Below are 16,217 nucleotides of genomic sequence, written 5' to 3' on the forward strand. Positions count from 1 at the left end.
ATATATATATATATATATATATATATATATATATATATATACTTTTTTTTTTCCTTTTTCAATTAAGTTTCAAAAGCATGCTTGCATGGGGCAGTTGGTATGTGATACAACGTTATGATATTTGATTACAAAGAACAGTTGACTGTGAAAGTGATATACTAATAAATGTGTACTAATAAGTATTAGTAGTAATTAAGGTAAAATTATGAATTTTTTTATTACTATATAGTTTATAATACGCGGATTTTGTAAACCATGATTATTAGTTTATTACGTTCATAAGCAATATATTAAGAATTTGTCTGGATTGAGTTGTAATATATACATTTGAAAATAACCCAATCGCTTACAACGTGCTAGTAGTTCCTAAGCGGATAGTAATCAAAGCCTAGTAATTAGAACGAATAGTCGAATGCCTAAATTATCAGTTAGTCGATCTAACTAGCTATCATATTATAACTAGCTAGTTGGTTTATAAGGTAATCGTAATCGTTACGGTTCTAGAAGCACCCAAACATCCTGATATCATCATGCGAAGACCGCTTCCATACAAACATTCATAAGGTGGAAAAAACATCCATAAGGTGTTTTGCCTTGAATTCCTTGGAGTCCTATTTAATACCTGAACCACTGGAGAAACTTATTAATAATGGTGCCTCTAATTTAGTAGTAAACCCTTTTCAATAATAATAATAATTTGAGAAAGGGCTAATTCTTCCAGTAGTTAACCACATCTTTGCTTCAGTCGATTGTTTTCTACGTCTACGCATAGTTACAGTTTGATTACAGTTAATTACAAACCGTCGCATATTAATAATGATATCCTTAGAATATTTGTTTGATAGCTACCAAAAATAGATTGAAAATATTTAAGTACTAAAAACTTATAACAAAAGAAAAAAAAGCCTAAACTCATGATCTTATTCCAATCTGATAATACTAAAATATTAAAACCTTAACCCGGTATTACTCGTTCTCCTCGTCGTCTTCAGGATCAGAAACCGTTGCGGTGATCTCAAACACCGCCTGCGGTAATATAGTAGAGACAGACAATGGTGGTAAAGGTAGACAACAATTTTCGACAATTATTCTGCGGCTGAAACAATGACAAACCGAACACATCATCCGACGCACGTGCCTCCAAGCCCATATGTTGTTGTCGAAATTGTGTTCCCATCGATCGCACTCAAAGCAAAAGAAATCGCGGTGAGCATCACAGTAGACAAGAACATCTGTTGTTCCACACACACCACACTTAGATGGGCGACTCGTTTTTTTGCAAACTGTCCTGCATATTAGATTTCTTCTGAGTTGTTCTTTCTCTCCCAAATAGTTGTTATTGCTATTATTATCATTAGACATCTTTTTTCATCACCTCTCTCGAACCCCCCACCCCAGCTTATATAATATTATAGTATCTATATCTATATCTTTTTTTTTTGTTTAGTATCTATATCTATATCTTGTAGATAAGCTTCTTCTACAACCATAAAGACAAAAAAATATACTGTCAACTAGTTTATTATATTATTTTATTAGTGAGCTATATATGAAATTGATACTGAAAAGAACAATATCAAAAACGATGATTTTCTATAAGATTTAAATAAACATTGACCTTTATATTATTTTTTTTCTTTTCAAACGGAAATTCTTCCCTAATTTGTTAATTATTTCAAGATATTTAGTTTTTATTTTGCTAAATTACATCTAAAATGCCAAAATTCAAATATAAAATTTTAGACAAGATACAAGGGTATCGTTATCGGTACAAACGTCCTTAAAGTTTTTTTCCTTCTTTTTCCGATTTTTTATCTTTACAAAAAAAGAGTCAATACCACGCGTCTGTAAAATTCGTAAACAGTCACAAAACTCAACAAAGACGTTTCTTATTGTGGGATATTTCTGATCGTTTTTTAGCTTTGGTGGTTCTTCTTATGATCCTCCCATCCTAAGGACTCAATAAGAAATTCCGATTACTATGCTCTAAAATCATGAAAGTAAATATTTTTAAATAATTGTTTGATATATTTATTTATAAATATAAAGAAAATATTATTTTTAAGTTTTGGCAAAACAACAAAAAGGTATTCTACTTAAAATTATCATAATATAAATAAAATTATTGACTCTACAAATTTAACTTAAAATACAGATTTAGTGATATTTTAACACCAAAAAGGTATTTTACGAACTGGCGAAAAGAGATACTAGCTTCCTCTTGAAAGTTATATATAATATTCTTTGGAAAGTCATTAAATGATAAACTTGGTGATATGTTATACACTTATACTTATGGGGGGCCTATGGTCAATTTTTTTTTGACAAGACTTGAGTTCACCCTCTATGATGAACCTTTAACTTCACAATCTTCTTAAAAACCAACCAAAGTACCAACTAGATTAATGATTAAAAAATATTAAATATATTTTTTCAAAAATCAAAATAATTAAAAAAATAAATAGTGTCAATTTTAATAATGCTAATGTCACTATCTAATTCATAAACTCAAACTTTACATTCTAAATCCAAATTTTAAACTCTAAATTCTAAATTATAAACCCAAACTCTATACCCTAAACTCAAATCTTAAACCCTAAACCCAAACCATAAATCATAAACCCAAAAACCTGAACTCTAAACTCAAATCTATATTCTAAACTCAAATCCTAGATTCTAAACCCAAAACGTAAATACAAAACCCAAACCTTATACCCTAAATATTTAGATTAATATTGATGTTGTTCATGGCTTGGGTTATACGGTCTAGGGTTTGGGTTTAGGGTCTACGGTTTGGGTTTATGGTTTATGGTTTGGGTTTAGAGTCTAAGATTTGAGTTTAGGATCTAGGGTTTGAATTTAGGGTATAGTTTTGGGTTTAGAGTTTAGATTTTTTTGGTTTATGATTTATTGTTTGGATTTAGGGTTTAAGATATAGAGTTTTAGTTTATAAGTTAAAATTTAGGGTTTAGAATTTGGATTTAGGATATATAGTTTGAATTTAGGGATTAAATAGTGACATTAATATTCTTAAATAAGATATTATTTATTTTCTAAATTATTTTATCATTAATCTAGTTGGCAATTTAATTGGTTATCAGGAAGGTGGTGAATTTAAAGGTTCATCATAGGGGTGAACCAAAGTCTTGTCCATTTTTTTTTATTAACCCGAGGTCTCATGCATCTATGATGAAAGAAATTTAATCTAAATCATTCATTGAAATAGTGCCTTAGCACATTGATCGTCTAGAGTCAGTTGATAAGTAAAATTAACAACATCGTATTGATCATATGATCAAATGAAATTAACAAAAGAATCATGTCAAACAATATGCTTAAATAACCCTCATCGACCCGAAAACAAAACCCTAAAGCTATTTTCATTCAACCGTTGTAATAAAGACCAAAACCTTAACTAGAACAGAGTATTAATCTTCACCGGAATCAAGAAGATTGCTTGGCTCATCGATTTCAACTTCGGCTTGTGGTACTTCAATTGGGATGGTCAACTCTGGTAAAGTGTAGCAGAAATCTTCGACCAATAAAGTGCGATTGAAGCACTGGCAAACCGAACAAACCATGCGGCGCACGTGCCTCCAAGACCAATAGTTAGAGAAGGAGTGTTCCCTTACGTCGCATCCATGGCAGAAGAACTTGGCGTCCGCAGCGCAGTAGACAAACACATCTGTTATTCCACATATAGAACACCGCGTCCGGTAAATCGGTTCCTCGCAGAATGTTCTGCAGTCTCCTCTTCTCTTTCTGCTTCTTCTTATTTTCTCTTCTTCCACGTTACTACTGCACATCTTAAGCTTCCCTCGCACCCCCCCCCTCCTCCCTACGTTTATGGTTTATATATAGATTTTTCTTTTGTCAAAGGTTTATATATATTTAGATAAATTGTGGTGACTTTTTATCGTTGTTCTGTATAGATAAGTACTGTACTCTTTTTTTTACGAAGATAAGTACTTTTTTAATTTGTATATATGGCTAGGATTTGTTCCACATTGTTGGTCCCACCAACTCTGGTATTATATTTTTAATTTTTGAGAATTTGGTAATACGCGTGAACTTTTATATATTATTTTATATACAGCCTATAATTTAATATTACACCCAATATGTGTTAGATGATATATATACAAGTACATTAAATTAATTTATGAACAAAATACGAAGGATGCTTCTGTTTGATTGGAGGTTTGTAAATGTTGGTGGCCATGCGTTCCTATTTCCACTGATACTTGATGACTGCAAAAAATATAAAGCTTAAACTGTATAACAGGGGAACTTTAAAAAAAATCGAGTGAGACTCAGCTACCCACAAAGGGAAGTACGAGCCAAAAAGTTTTGCCAAGTTCCCCTTTTCTCTAAGTGGAGGCAAAAGAAGAAGGAACGCATAAGAGTTAAAAGAAAAACATGAAAATAAAGCTAGTATACATGCAGAGGAGAGTGTTCAAAGTACGTGAGTAATTTATCTTTTACTTTTTTGGTAATATGGTAGTAATTTTTTTTTGACTCAAACTTCTTTCTTAATGTAGCAATGGTCGTGTTCATCAAGTATTAGTTTCAAGAAAAGAGAAAAACATTGAACAAGTCAAATAATAATAGAAATCGGAAAACAGAATCGAAAGAAGAAACACATACACATACATAGATGATAGTTCACTCAAAACAAAATAGATACAAACAAAGCTTTGTATTTCAAATGCAAACCCCCAAAGTCTTAACGGGAATTAAATTACAAAAAGCCTGAAAAATCAAAAAGCTGGAGGATCAGAACGGCGAGGTAAAGGAGATCCAGGGGTCATCCCCGGAAACTGAATGGACTCGTCATCATTATCATGGTATATATAGGCAAAACCACCGTGACGTGCTATATCCATTCCTCTCATCTCATCCTTCTCCGAGATCCTAAGCAAATTGAGCTGTTTGAGGATGAAGAAGAGTGTTCCCATTGTGGCACTAACCCATCCCACAATCACAACTATTTGAACCAGCTGTGCTCCCAATAGCTTCCCTCCACCACCCATGAAAAGCCCATAGTGCCTTCCCGGGCTGGCTCCATATACCTCGTTTACATATTTCTCATTTGCAAAAAGTCCTACAAATATCAAACCCCATGCACCGCACCCTCCGTGTAGCTGTGCGGCCTCGAGCGGATCATCGTATTTCAAGAGCTCTGCGAGCTTGTTGCATCCTATAAGGACGATGGAAGCAATGAAGCCGCAGACGATCGCTGCCCATGGCTCTACCACAGAGCAACCCGCGGTTATGGCCGCAAACCCGCCGAGTAAACCGTTGCAAACGTCAGTTACCATCCAGTGGCCTGAGAGTAAACGTTTCCCGAAGAGCGTTGTTAGAGCGGCAGTGCATCCGGAGAGCGTGGTTGTGACTGCTGTCCGGCCTATTCCGCTCCACTGTCCGTAGTTGGAACCAGACTCGTACGGGATAAGGATCTTGGTGAAGGAACCGGGGTTGAAACCATACCAACCGAACCAGAGTAAAAAGGTTCCTAAGACAACAAGCGAGGCAGAGTGGCCACGGAGAGCGATCGCTCTCCCTCCGTCCTCAAACCGGCCGATTCTAGGACCTTCAATAAGGGCACCCCATAGTCCAGCAATACCACCAACCATGTGAACAACGCCAGAGCCAGCAAAGTCAATGGCTCCAGTACCAAACAAACGGTTTTCTGAAAGGAAGGCACTAGCCCACCCGTCCGGGGACCAGAACCAGTGAGCCACGACCGGGTAAACAAAACCGGTCAGAAAAGAAGAGTATATCAAGTACGCAACAAACTGAGTCCTCTCCGCGATGGAACCGCTTGTGATTCCAGCGGCTGCGATTGCAAACGCCCATTGATACAGGAAGAAGGAGTAGTCCGAGGTGAGAGTGGGGAAGTTATTAAGACCAAAGTTGTGTGCTCCTATGAATCCACCTGAGGACTCGCCAAAAGCAAAGGCGTAACCGAAGAGATAGTAAGAGAGTCCTCCGGCTGCAGCGTCAAGGACATTGGTGAGCATGATGTTCATTGTGTTCTTGGCTCTAACGGAGCCAGCACATAGCATGGCAAAGCCGAGCTGCATGGCGAAGACGAGATAAGCGGAGAAGAGGAGGTAGGTGTTGTCTATGGCGTAGGCTGCATCGGTGAACTTGTTGTTGACGGTGCCTAGCTGGCCGCATATGTAGTTAGCCGCCGCGGTGGAGTTGGGGCCTAGCAGAGCGGAGAGGTTGGCTGCGGAGCATGTTATAGCTCCCGACATGTTGAGAGACCTAAGAAAGAAAGCAAGATACGAAGAAGAAAGATTGTAGCTTGTGTGTCTATTAAAAGGAGGAAGAGGATGCTAGGGTTGACTTTTGATTCCAGCTTGACCAATTAAACTCGTAGTTAATTAATTACTATAAAAGTTGTGACGTAGTGTTTAACAACATTATTGAATTTAGAGATGGAATCTGCTAGATCTTTTAAGTACAAGACTTAGGTTCACCCCTATGGTGAACCTTTAAATTCACCACTCCACTTAAAACCAATCAAAATGCCATGTAGATAATTAAATTAAAAATGTTAAATTAATTTTAAAAAGAAATAACATCAATTTTAATGCCGTTAACTAAATCCTAAACCTTGAATTTTAAAATCTAAACCAAAACCTATACTCTAAACCCAAATCTTATACCCTAAACCCAAATCATATTTCCAAACTCAAATTCTAAACCCTAAATCCAAACGTTATACCCTAAACCCATCATATATCATATACCCTAAACCCAAACCATATATCCTAAACCCAAACCATATACCCTAAACCCAAATCTTATACTCTAAACCCAAATCGTAAACCGTAAATCCAAATCTTTCAGTTTAGGGTTTGGGTTTAAGGTATAGAATTTAGGTTTAAGGTATGCGGTTTGAGTTTAGGGTATATGATTTGGGTTTAGAGTATAGAATTTAGGTTTAGGGTATATGATATATGATGGATTTAGGGTATAAAGTTTGAATTTAAGATTTATGGTTTGGGTTTAAAGTTTAGAATTTGAGTTTAGGGTATATGGTTTGGATTTAGGGTATAAAATTTGAGTTTAATGTATATATTTGGGTTTAGAATTTATGATTTAGGGTTTGGGGTTTTGTTAGCATCATTAAAATTGACATTATTTCTCATTTAAACTATTTTTTAATAATTTTTTATTTTTTATTTAATTATCTACATGACACTTTGATTAGTTTTAAGGAAAATGGTGAATTTAAAGGTTCACCATAGGGGGTGAATCTAAGTCTTGTCCATCTTTTAACTATGCGGTTACGGTTTTTAGTGATTGGCATGTACTTTGTAAATACAGAAATGCAAAAGAATATACAGATGGGAAAAAATGACTGTACACCAAGTATAAACCATCGTATAGTCATATATCTAAATAGTATTATACTTATAATTACACGAACTATATACTAACATGACCACATACATACTAATTCTCATGTTTTACGTTTTAATACCATAGTCATGCTTTTATTGCTGGAAATGGTAAAACCCACGTAGGAACTTGGCGATTCAGTATCGAGAAACATAATTTTTTAAACCGATATATATTAACTAATTCAAAAGTTTTAAATGGGTTCTTGTTTTTATTTAAATCATCAAGTCAAATTTTCAATACTAAGTTACTCGATTTTTAAATGAAATTTTGTATCTGGATAGTAAAAAACATGGTTATAGTGTTTAGATACATAACTCATATTAGTTAATATATATTGTCATATTAAACATATAAAGGTATATTAGTACTGTGTAAATATGTGTTTTATGTGATGGTGTATAATTAACGTAGACAGCAAATCCTTTTATGTGAATTGGGGAAAACTATTGTATGTAATGAATAGTTCACTGTGGCACAGCAGGTTAGTGATAAAAATCTCAAATATGATTTTGCTATTGTACTCCTCAAGGTTCTTCGACACTTTGTTTTTTTTTCAGAAGAAAAAAAGGTTCTTCGACAGACAAAACAAATATGAATAATGTATCTCATACGTCATTGAACGATTAAGTTAACTGAATTAATTAACTTTAACCAGAGAAAACGAATGACTTTGAAATGTTGCTTGCAGAGATGATCTGTCCAAGTGTAGCATACGTCATTGACCATGGAATCTCGATCCAGATTGAAGAGGGAAGAATATACTCGAACAAAGTGGGACGTGCTAGTCATTCTGGATTCACACTGTCACGGAAAGGGAAACTCATTTGTTCTTTAATTTGTTTTTGATTAAAAAACTATTTAAAAATTAGCAAAAATTGTGGAATTACGAAAACGCATATATAATATTGGAACTAATTATTTTTTTATATATTTTACGATTCTAATTTTTTTCTCCTCGTTTGTATTACTCTGTTTTTCAGAGTTTTTAGCCCCAAACCCATTGACAATAACTATATCACTCTCAGTAAATAATATTTCCAATGTGGAATTTAGTCATTGGACTCCATATAATACCATCATCAGAGCAGTTTTAAGCCGGTCGAACTTTTTATAATATGGATGTTTAAAAATAATAAAAATATTTGGATGCATTATGTAAAGTCTTTGAGCTTAGTTTACTTTTTTTCTTGAATATGACATTTTTACTTGTATATGTAAGTTCCACCAACCAATTCGATCTAGTTACATAAATCCCTAACTGTTTTAGAAATCGAATGCGATCAACAACTGCTCTGAAAACTAACTCAAGATTAAGCATTTCTCTATATACAAAAATCTTAATACAATGACCCTGCAAGAAATTAAGAAGGTTTGTTTGTTAAAGTTTTAATTTTTCTAAACACTCAACTCAAAACCAATTGAAAATTAATAAACTAATTGAAATTTTGTATATATTATTTGTGTTCAGTGAAAACTTCAAAATTGCGTTCAAACTTTCAAAATAAAGATTATCTATGATCAGACGTCCAATATAAATGATAAATTCGGTTACCATGAGCCACGTTTGATTTGTAAGAAAATTGCACTTAAGCCCTAAATCAAAAAATCTGTGGCGTTTAATGTGATTCCATTGGCGAGTTTGATAACGCTCAACTATGCCCGATACGTAGACTTGATCATCATAAGACACTTGTAATCTATATTCACTGATATAAGTACGCACAAAGGAAAATCAATTAATGAGCTCATCAGATTACAAACTAGTACCTGATAAAAAAAAATACGAAAAACACAAAATAGTATCAATATTGTAATGAGGGTTGATATAGAATCTTTTATTATAATGTCGACGAATGGTAAATTAATCACATATTTTAGTCGAACTGGTAGCTTTTAAAATCGTATGACATCATGGATTACCACATAGCACATTGATTTCTAAGCAATTGTAGTAACTAGTGATTAATTATTGTTCATATATTTTAATTTAGGTCAACTAACAATTTAAAAAACTTAAACTGTTTGCTAATTAGAAAAGCCATATTAGGTGGTTCCCTGGTTTGTGAAATTAGACTTTATCAAACAAGTTTCTTGTGTAAGTCGGGTCAGTCCATGGCTCGGCGTCATGGCACGTTAGGTTAAGTGTAAAGTGTCTACAGCTGCATATATCAAATTTGAAAATTTTGTTACTTAGATTTGTTTTATATTTCCTTGTTATGTAGAAGCAATTGGATGTTAACAAGTACAGACGTAAGAAAAATGACAGAGAATCTAGTTTTTCACAAAAAAAGTATAGAACCATATATTGAAAAATATTGCTTCTAGCTAATTTTATATATTTTAATGGAATATTTAAGTATTAACTGGATTTCCAACTCAAATATTCGTGACAAACTTATATTTTTGGTTATAAATTTCGACGTATAGACATATTTTGTGGTTGGCAAAAAATAAGACGTATTTACGGCAATAGTATCTTAAGGGTTCCGTATTTCATTATTTTTATTTAGAACCACCCACTTCATTATAATCAAACTTATTGTACACTTATAATTGAAAGTTTCGTCTCTGATTGTGCTAACAAATGAAAGGTACATTAATTAATACAATTATATATGGTCCAGATACAGTTTGACTAAGATGGGGAAACAAGTTTGGATGTGTGAGCAGTGGCGGACCTAGAAATTTAGTTAGACTGTGGCACATAAATATTTAATTATAATTGATAAAATAGTTAATATAATATATTTATTATCATATGAAATAAAATATTAAAAATAACAATAAACTGAAATAGTTTATGGCATTAAAACCAAAAAAACTCTATAAAAGAATAAAATTCTCTGTGTTGATTTTCATACCGAAGAACTTGAAGTAAATTTTCTAAATTAAATTTTTGATGCTGATACACACTATTTTTAGTATAGATTTCCACAGTTACTTTAAAAGATTATATTTGTAAGCAATAAACAATAAAAATATTAAAGATGGTGTATAAATTGGTTTTTGGCAGATAAATAACTTTTATAAATAAGATTTCTTTATTTTGATATTTGTGAAAAAGGGTAAAATAAAGAAGTTTTTTTTACACAGAAACTTTTTAGAAAAAAATCACGTATAATTCATTGAGGAAGATTATATTTTCTAAATATTAGTCATAATTATTTGAACTGTATATTTGATTCTAACTGGGTGGACCACGTCACATTTTTCATTGGTTTAGTCTAAAGAAAAATAAAATTTTCTTTAGCTACTAAAGAAAAATAAAAAATGTGTATGTGGCATGTGCCACAGGTCCCTCTGCTGTGGGTCCACCCCTGTGTGTGAGAAAATAGCTGACGGAATCACATTAAATATTGTGATAACATTATTCTACAGTGTTTTTTAACTGAATCTAAACAAGGAGAAATGATATTGTTTTCTTTTTTAGATACCATCTAGTTTAGGAAACTTGTGAATCTTTTATTAGAACTTTAAAAGAAAATTTGTTAAAATTTTAGGCCTACTTATTTTGTATAAATCAATTTCTTTTTCACTGTAAATACTTGCTTTCATTCATACCAACATTCAAACCAATACAACGAGATAAAGAATCAAACTCAAACGACCGCCCCTCTCAAAAAAAAAAAAAAGGAGAGAGCTATTGAGGATAACTTCTCGCTACATACGATTGAGTTAGATTTTTTTGTGATGACACACTCTTTGCGATCAACTGGGCTGGAAGCCCTTTCTCAAAAAGAAAAAAAAAACAATCAACTGGGCTGGAATATTAGCCAACTTTGGAGGACTTTTCCAGTTTCCACCCATCCAAAAAATTAAGAATCTGTGATCTTACTAGTGATCCATTTGAAAAGATGGCCACGCATGGGGTCTGATCACTGCACTCAACAAGTCTGAAGCTTCCACACCAAAAACAATCTTCTGAAGCCTGCCTGAATAAAAACAACAGCGCAGAATTTGGATTTGAATTTGTATTTACCGTATCTCAGATATTAATGTCCACGAATAAAAAGCCCATTTACGCTTAACAAGTGAATCGTAAACGCTACAAATTAAAGTGAGTTTTTTCTAGTCACAAATCCATGGCTCTATTCTACTACTAGTGGTTGACCCGCCCTGGGCGGGGTGTATAATTTTATAAAATATTTTTATGAAGTTTTTTTTAAATATTTTAAGCTGAAAAATATTTCAAAATTTTATGAATTTTTTTAATACATTCTAAATTTTTGATCAAATACATTCTAAATTTAAAACAATATTATAAACTAACAAATTATAAACATAATATAATATTTGTTTGTTGTAGTTCATAAGTATTTTTTCAATGACATTTTGATTAAACTTTAGTATTTTAGTGATTATGATTTGTTAATAGTATAGCTTTTATAGAATTCTATTTAAAAAAATATATTTTTTGGAAATTTTCTCATGTTTCTTTAAATATTTTTATGAATTAATATTTGAGAAACTAATAAAATATGATACTTCTAGCTATTTTTACTCTGGTTACGTACCACTTCAGATCAAATAATTTGGTCAAAAAAGCTAAAGTGTACCAATCTGTAACTAAACAAAGAAAAAACATAAGTGTAATGTAAACATTAATCATCTGATCAATAAGATAAATCAAACCGCATATAAATGTTCACTGGAATTCGTTTTTCTTTTCATCTGAATTAATAACTCTGATCTCCAAATTTTTTAGATGTTGGTTGTATTGAATGAAAACCTGTAATTCACATCTCATCAAACATTCCTTTTCTCAGTTTTTTCATTATTATAACGACGTTAACATTGTTAAACATATATAAATTACATAATTAAATAGAATAAAATGATCAGAGATTATATAACATTTATATTACAAACCCCAAAAAGACACCACAAAGTATGATTTATTTAATAATCTCTGTACTCCAAATATAAATCTCATTTCTGTAATTTCAGGAGCAACATATTAAACACTTTTGAATATGAAAACAAAATTTTCAATTAAAATGACATAACTTGGCAATATAGCAGTGTAGGAAGGAAACAATTATTCAAACTAAAATACATAGACCAATAATTTCAAAGATTGAAAAAGTCCGACCTGGATTTCTCAACAATCCCCGGGAAAAGAGATTAACATTCCTCATTGGATTTCTCACAATAACGAGAAGAAATGTTAATTTCTCCGAACTCAAATACCAGTGATCTTTACTTAGAAAATCAGCATAAAATAATCACCATTGCAGAGGAAAAGTTGGTTTCATTTTTGAGGTTAGAATAGATCAAAACCTTCAATATTTTCTTTGTTCTTCTCTGCTATGACTCCCAGCCTGAGCTAAGAACCAAACTCTGGTTTTGACTTATCTGACAGTCTGTGTTCACATACATATATGCCGTGGATGAGCTGCACATATCATAGTGAGTTGCACAATAAGATTTTTTAGGGATGTTTGTTATGCTTAAAAGTTAGAAAACAGAGAAATATAGAATCACTCACTGATTCGACTTGGGGTCTTTGATTTGTAACGTTAACGCTTGTCACCGCATATCTATAGAAAACATTGTCATGTAAGGGAGCTTGTGAAAAGCTTTCAGGGATTTTTGAAAGGTTAAAGTTAAAAAGACACTCACTATTGTTATATCGTCTAGAAATAATGGTAAAACTTCTTGACGGTAATGTTCTATTTTGTTCCTGCTCGTAGGTAGAATCATTAAGTATCATGTAGAAAAAAACATAGGCCATAAAGAAATTTAATAGTTCAAATTCAGAAGAAACCTCTTACTTCATCAGCTGGTTTGGTTGTTTTCATAGTTTTCAGTTTTCACCATGAAATTTTTATAAGCATCATTCATAAGCTTTGCATTTTTGCACAAAGTTTTAACACTTTTGAATCAGACCATGTGACAAAAGCTGAATGTGAATCTAAGATGAGGACCAAGAGAATAGTTGTGGAAAGTTGAAAGCTTTACCTCTGTTTCTCCTTGAAGATCTCCAACTCGTACCCAATCTCCTGTTTTGACTCAAAGAAATCTGCTTTGGGATCTGAGATATTGACCCTCTTAGCCGCCATAAGTGTCGTTTCTTTCTGCTTTGCTAGACTTATGAGACAATTGTCGAATTGGAGAAACGTTACGATGGTGATTGCTCGGCATTGGAGAACGTTACAATGGAAGTTAGTGAGACTTAGGAAAGCCATTGTTGGGCTTAGCTAAGGTTTCAATGAGCAACAAATTAATTGCAGAGCCCACATTGCCGTTTTAAAGAATCAAACAACGCTCTTTTGTGTGATGATGTTCGGGTTCTTCACGTGCTGATGCTTGGTAGAGATGGTTTAGGCTATAATATATCCAAACGGTGCATGTCCTCATCGTCTCTAAACACTAATTTATAGGTTAAGCCTGAAGCTGTTACAGATGTTGTTCGTGATTCTTAATAAATGAGATGGAGTGGGAGGAAAGGAGGGGTTGAGTTTAATGATATTAAAGCAAGAGTTTAAGATAGGAAAAACGTTACAGGAAAGCTCCACGGCGAGAAAGGCTTAGTTGATCAAAAAAAGAAAAAACAAAAGCGTCTGATAGAAAAGGATCCCATGATCCTGAACCGATCGGGTCAGGAACAACGAATCTCTTTATGATAAACGGATCCATTTTGCGCGCATTCATCATAGTTAGAAGCTCCAGCTCCGTATCAAAGCGGGGGGGCGGTTTGGTTTCGTGCAAGGCCCTCGCACGTCGAGGTACTGCAGAAGAAAAAACTGCAAAATGCGGTAGATGCAGAAGCTGACACGTGGCGCGAAAAGAAACATGCTACGCTGAGGTGGCGTAAGGAGAAGAGTTTCATGTCTACTTTATTAATATATAGATTATAGGTTAAGCTTGAAGCTGTTACAGATGTTGTTCGTGATTCTGAATAAATGAGATGGAGTGGGAGGAAATGAGGGGTTGAGTTTAATGATATTAAAGCAAGAGTTTAAGACAGGAAAAACGTTACAGGAAAGCTCCACGGCGAGAATGGCTTAGTTGATCAAAAAAAGAAGAAACAAAAGAGGTAGATGCAGGAGCTGACACGTGGCGCGAAAAGAAACATGCTACGCTGAGGTGGCGTAAGGAAGAGAGTTTCATGTCTACTTTATTAATATAGATTAGCCTATTTTGGTTGGTGAAAAACAATATCTCTAGTTACTAATCTAAGAAGATATTTTTCCACTCAAATTTGAAAGTAATAATATTTTTATTTGCTCTACTCGAGTGAGTTAAGCTGTGCTACAGTTAACACGGCATTCTTCCAAAGACTTTCTACTACATCACTCTTTGAACTTGGGAGTTGCCCAAATGAGCTTCTTATAACATCACACAATGGATAACAAAACTACTGTATGTTAAATCCAAAATCTGGAAAGATAAAACAAAACCAAACTCAAACTCGACCTAACTTGTCCGTCAAGTTATGACATTTTTTCAGCAGATAAGACACTTAAAAGCTCAAGTCAAAGGGAATAGGCCAGTTCTGGAAACAGTGCTTTCTTGGGGCACAAGCACCGTCACCAAAGCTTCCTTGTCCTTCTAATAAATCCAGATTCCATATTCCATTCCAAATTGGGTAATTTTCATTCACGTTAGCCTCATGTGCTGGCACCGGAACCACCGGGAAAACCCCATTACCATTTGGGTGATGGCCAGAATTTGGTGTTGGATTTGTGATCTGATGAGGAACATAGAAGACACCACCTTCGCCATAACTGCCGCTACTATTGCTACTGAAGTCATTATCACCATTATTATTATTGTTGTCATCGTTTAGTAAAGACATGATCTTTTTCATGTCGATTTGGTTGAATTGAAGTAATTGTTGTTCTTGCTGCAACTCCATCTGTCTTTGCTTCTGAAATTGTTGCCTCTTTAAGATTCTATTTTTCGTCTTCTCCGCGTTGTTAGTTGGAGATTTTGTTTTCTTCTTGAAATGGGTTCTCCAATAATTCTTGATCTCGTTGTCTGTTCTTCCTGGTAAACTCCGAGCGATTGTTGACCACCTGAAGTTACAAAATTATCAGAATAAAAGGGAAAAGAAAGAAAGAAAAGGATTCCAGATACTTATTCAAGTTAGGCTACAATTGTTCAAACTTCAATCGTAATGAAAAAAACGTTTAAGAAAAGATAATTTTATTTAAAATGTAATTTATTTTGAAGAAACACATTTTATTACAAGATGAATATAAAATCAAAGCTCAAATTAATTACCTGTTGCCCCACTTAGCATGTAACTCAAGGATAATGGTTTCTTCATGAGGAGTGATTTGTCCTCTCTTGAGGTCTGGTCTTAAGTAATTAACCCATCTTAACCTACAGCTTTTGCCATTTCTCTTCAATCCTGCGAGCCTCGCCACAGAGTTCCATCGACCTTCACCGTGAAGCCGCACATAATCGATTAATAGACGGTCTTCTTCAGCAGTCCAAGGCCCTTTTCTCCAACCTTCTTCTACCAGTCCCCATCCTCCTCCCATCGCTCCCCACAAACTCATTCTTTCTTCTTCTTTTTTTTCTTTAAGTGAAAGCTAAAAAGAGGAGAAGTGGTGTCTTAGATCTCCTTCTCCCTCAGACACACCAATCTTTTTTGTCTCTCAGTCTTATGAAACCTAAGTGTTCCTCTGTTTTGCCTTTGCGTTATGTTGTGTTCTGTATTCTCTCTGCCCCTTCGCTATTTATATATGCACGCACTCACTCTAACTCCTTGGCTCCACCACCTTTTTTGTTTGTTTTCATATAGATAGAGATAAGTGACAAGACAAAGAACATTTTACATTTTTAGA

The 16,217-nt window shown here is 33.7% G+C and overlaps 3 protein-coding genes across 3 annotated transcripts; all 3 read right to left on the minus strand.

Annotated features, from left to right (window-relative positions):
• Nucleotides 1–3,428: 3,428 nt before the first annotated feature.
• On the minus strand, nucleotides 3,429–3,806 carry LOC130494987 (B-box domain protein 31-like). Its single transcript, XM_056985875.1, has one exon. The coding sequence runs from the start codon at nucleotides 3,804–3,806 to the stop codon at nucleotides 3,429–3,431; it is 378 nt and encodes a 125-aa protein (XP_056841855.1).
• A 777-nt stretch (nucleotides 3,807–4,583) lies between these two features.
• On the minus strand, nucleotides 4,584–6,366 carry LOC108859774 (putative ammonium transporter 1 member 5). Its single transcript, XM_018633680.2, has one exon. It carries the CDS (start codon nucleotides 6,261–6,263, stop codon nucleotides 4,761–4,763), a length of 1,503 nt encoding a protein of 500 aa, XP_018489182.2. The 5' UTR covers nucleotides 6,264–6,366; the 3' UTR covers nucleotides 4,584–4,760.
• An 8,368-nt stretch (nucleotides 6,367–14,734) lies between these two features.
• On the minus strand, nucleotides 14,735–16,085 carry LOC108860232 (myb-related protein 305-like). Its single transcript, XM_018634132.1, has 2 exons — nucleotides 15,649–16,085; nucleotides 14,735–15,440 (listed from the first exon to the last, which is right to left on the minus strand). Exons 1-2 carry the CDS (start codon nucleotides 15,927–15,929, stop codon nucleotides 14,885–14,887), a joined length of 837 nt encoding a protein of 278 aa, XP_018489634.1. The 5' UTR covers nucleotides 15,930–16,085; the 3' UTR covers nucleotides 14,735–14,884.
• Between the last annotated feature and the right edge of the window lie 132 nt (nucleotides 16,086–16,217).

The sequence above is a fragment of the Raphanus sativus genome, chromosome 5, assembly GCF_000801105.2.
Source record: "Raphanus sativus cultivar WK10039 chromosome 5, ASM80110v3, whole genome shotgun sequence".
Lineage (NCBI taxonomy): Eukaryota > Viridiplantae > Streptophyta > Magnoliopsida > Brassicales > Brassicaceae > Raphanus > Raphanus sativus.

Excerpts from the sequence above, each read along its gene's own strand:
- LOC108860232 (XM_018634132.1), bottom strand. The coding sequence starts at position 15,929 with ATGAGTTTGTGGGGAGCGATGGGAGGAGGATGGGGACTGGTAGAAGAA. Across the intron at positions 15,441-15,648 it reads CATGCTAAGTGGGGCAACAG|GTGGTCAACAATCGCTCGGA; the intron begins GTAATTAATTTG and ends TTGTAACTTCAG.
- LOC130494987 (XM_056985875.1), bottom strand. The coding sequence starts at position 3,806 with ATGTGCAGTAGTAACGTGGAAGAAGAGAAAATAAGAAGAAGCAGAAAG.
- LOC108859774 (XM_018633680.2), bottom strand. The coding sequence starts at position 6,263 with ATGTCGGGAGCTATAACATGCTCCGCAGCCAACCTCTCCGCTCTGCTA.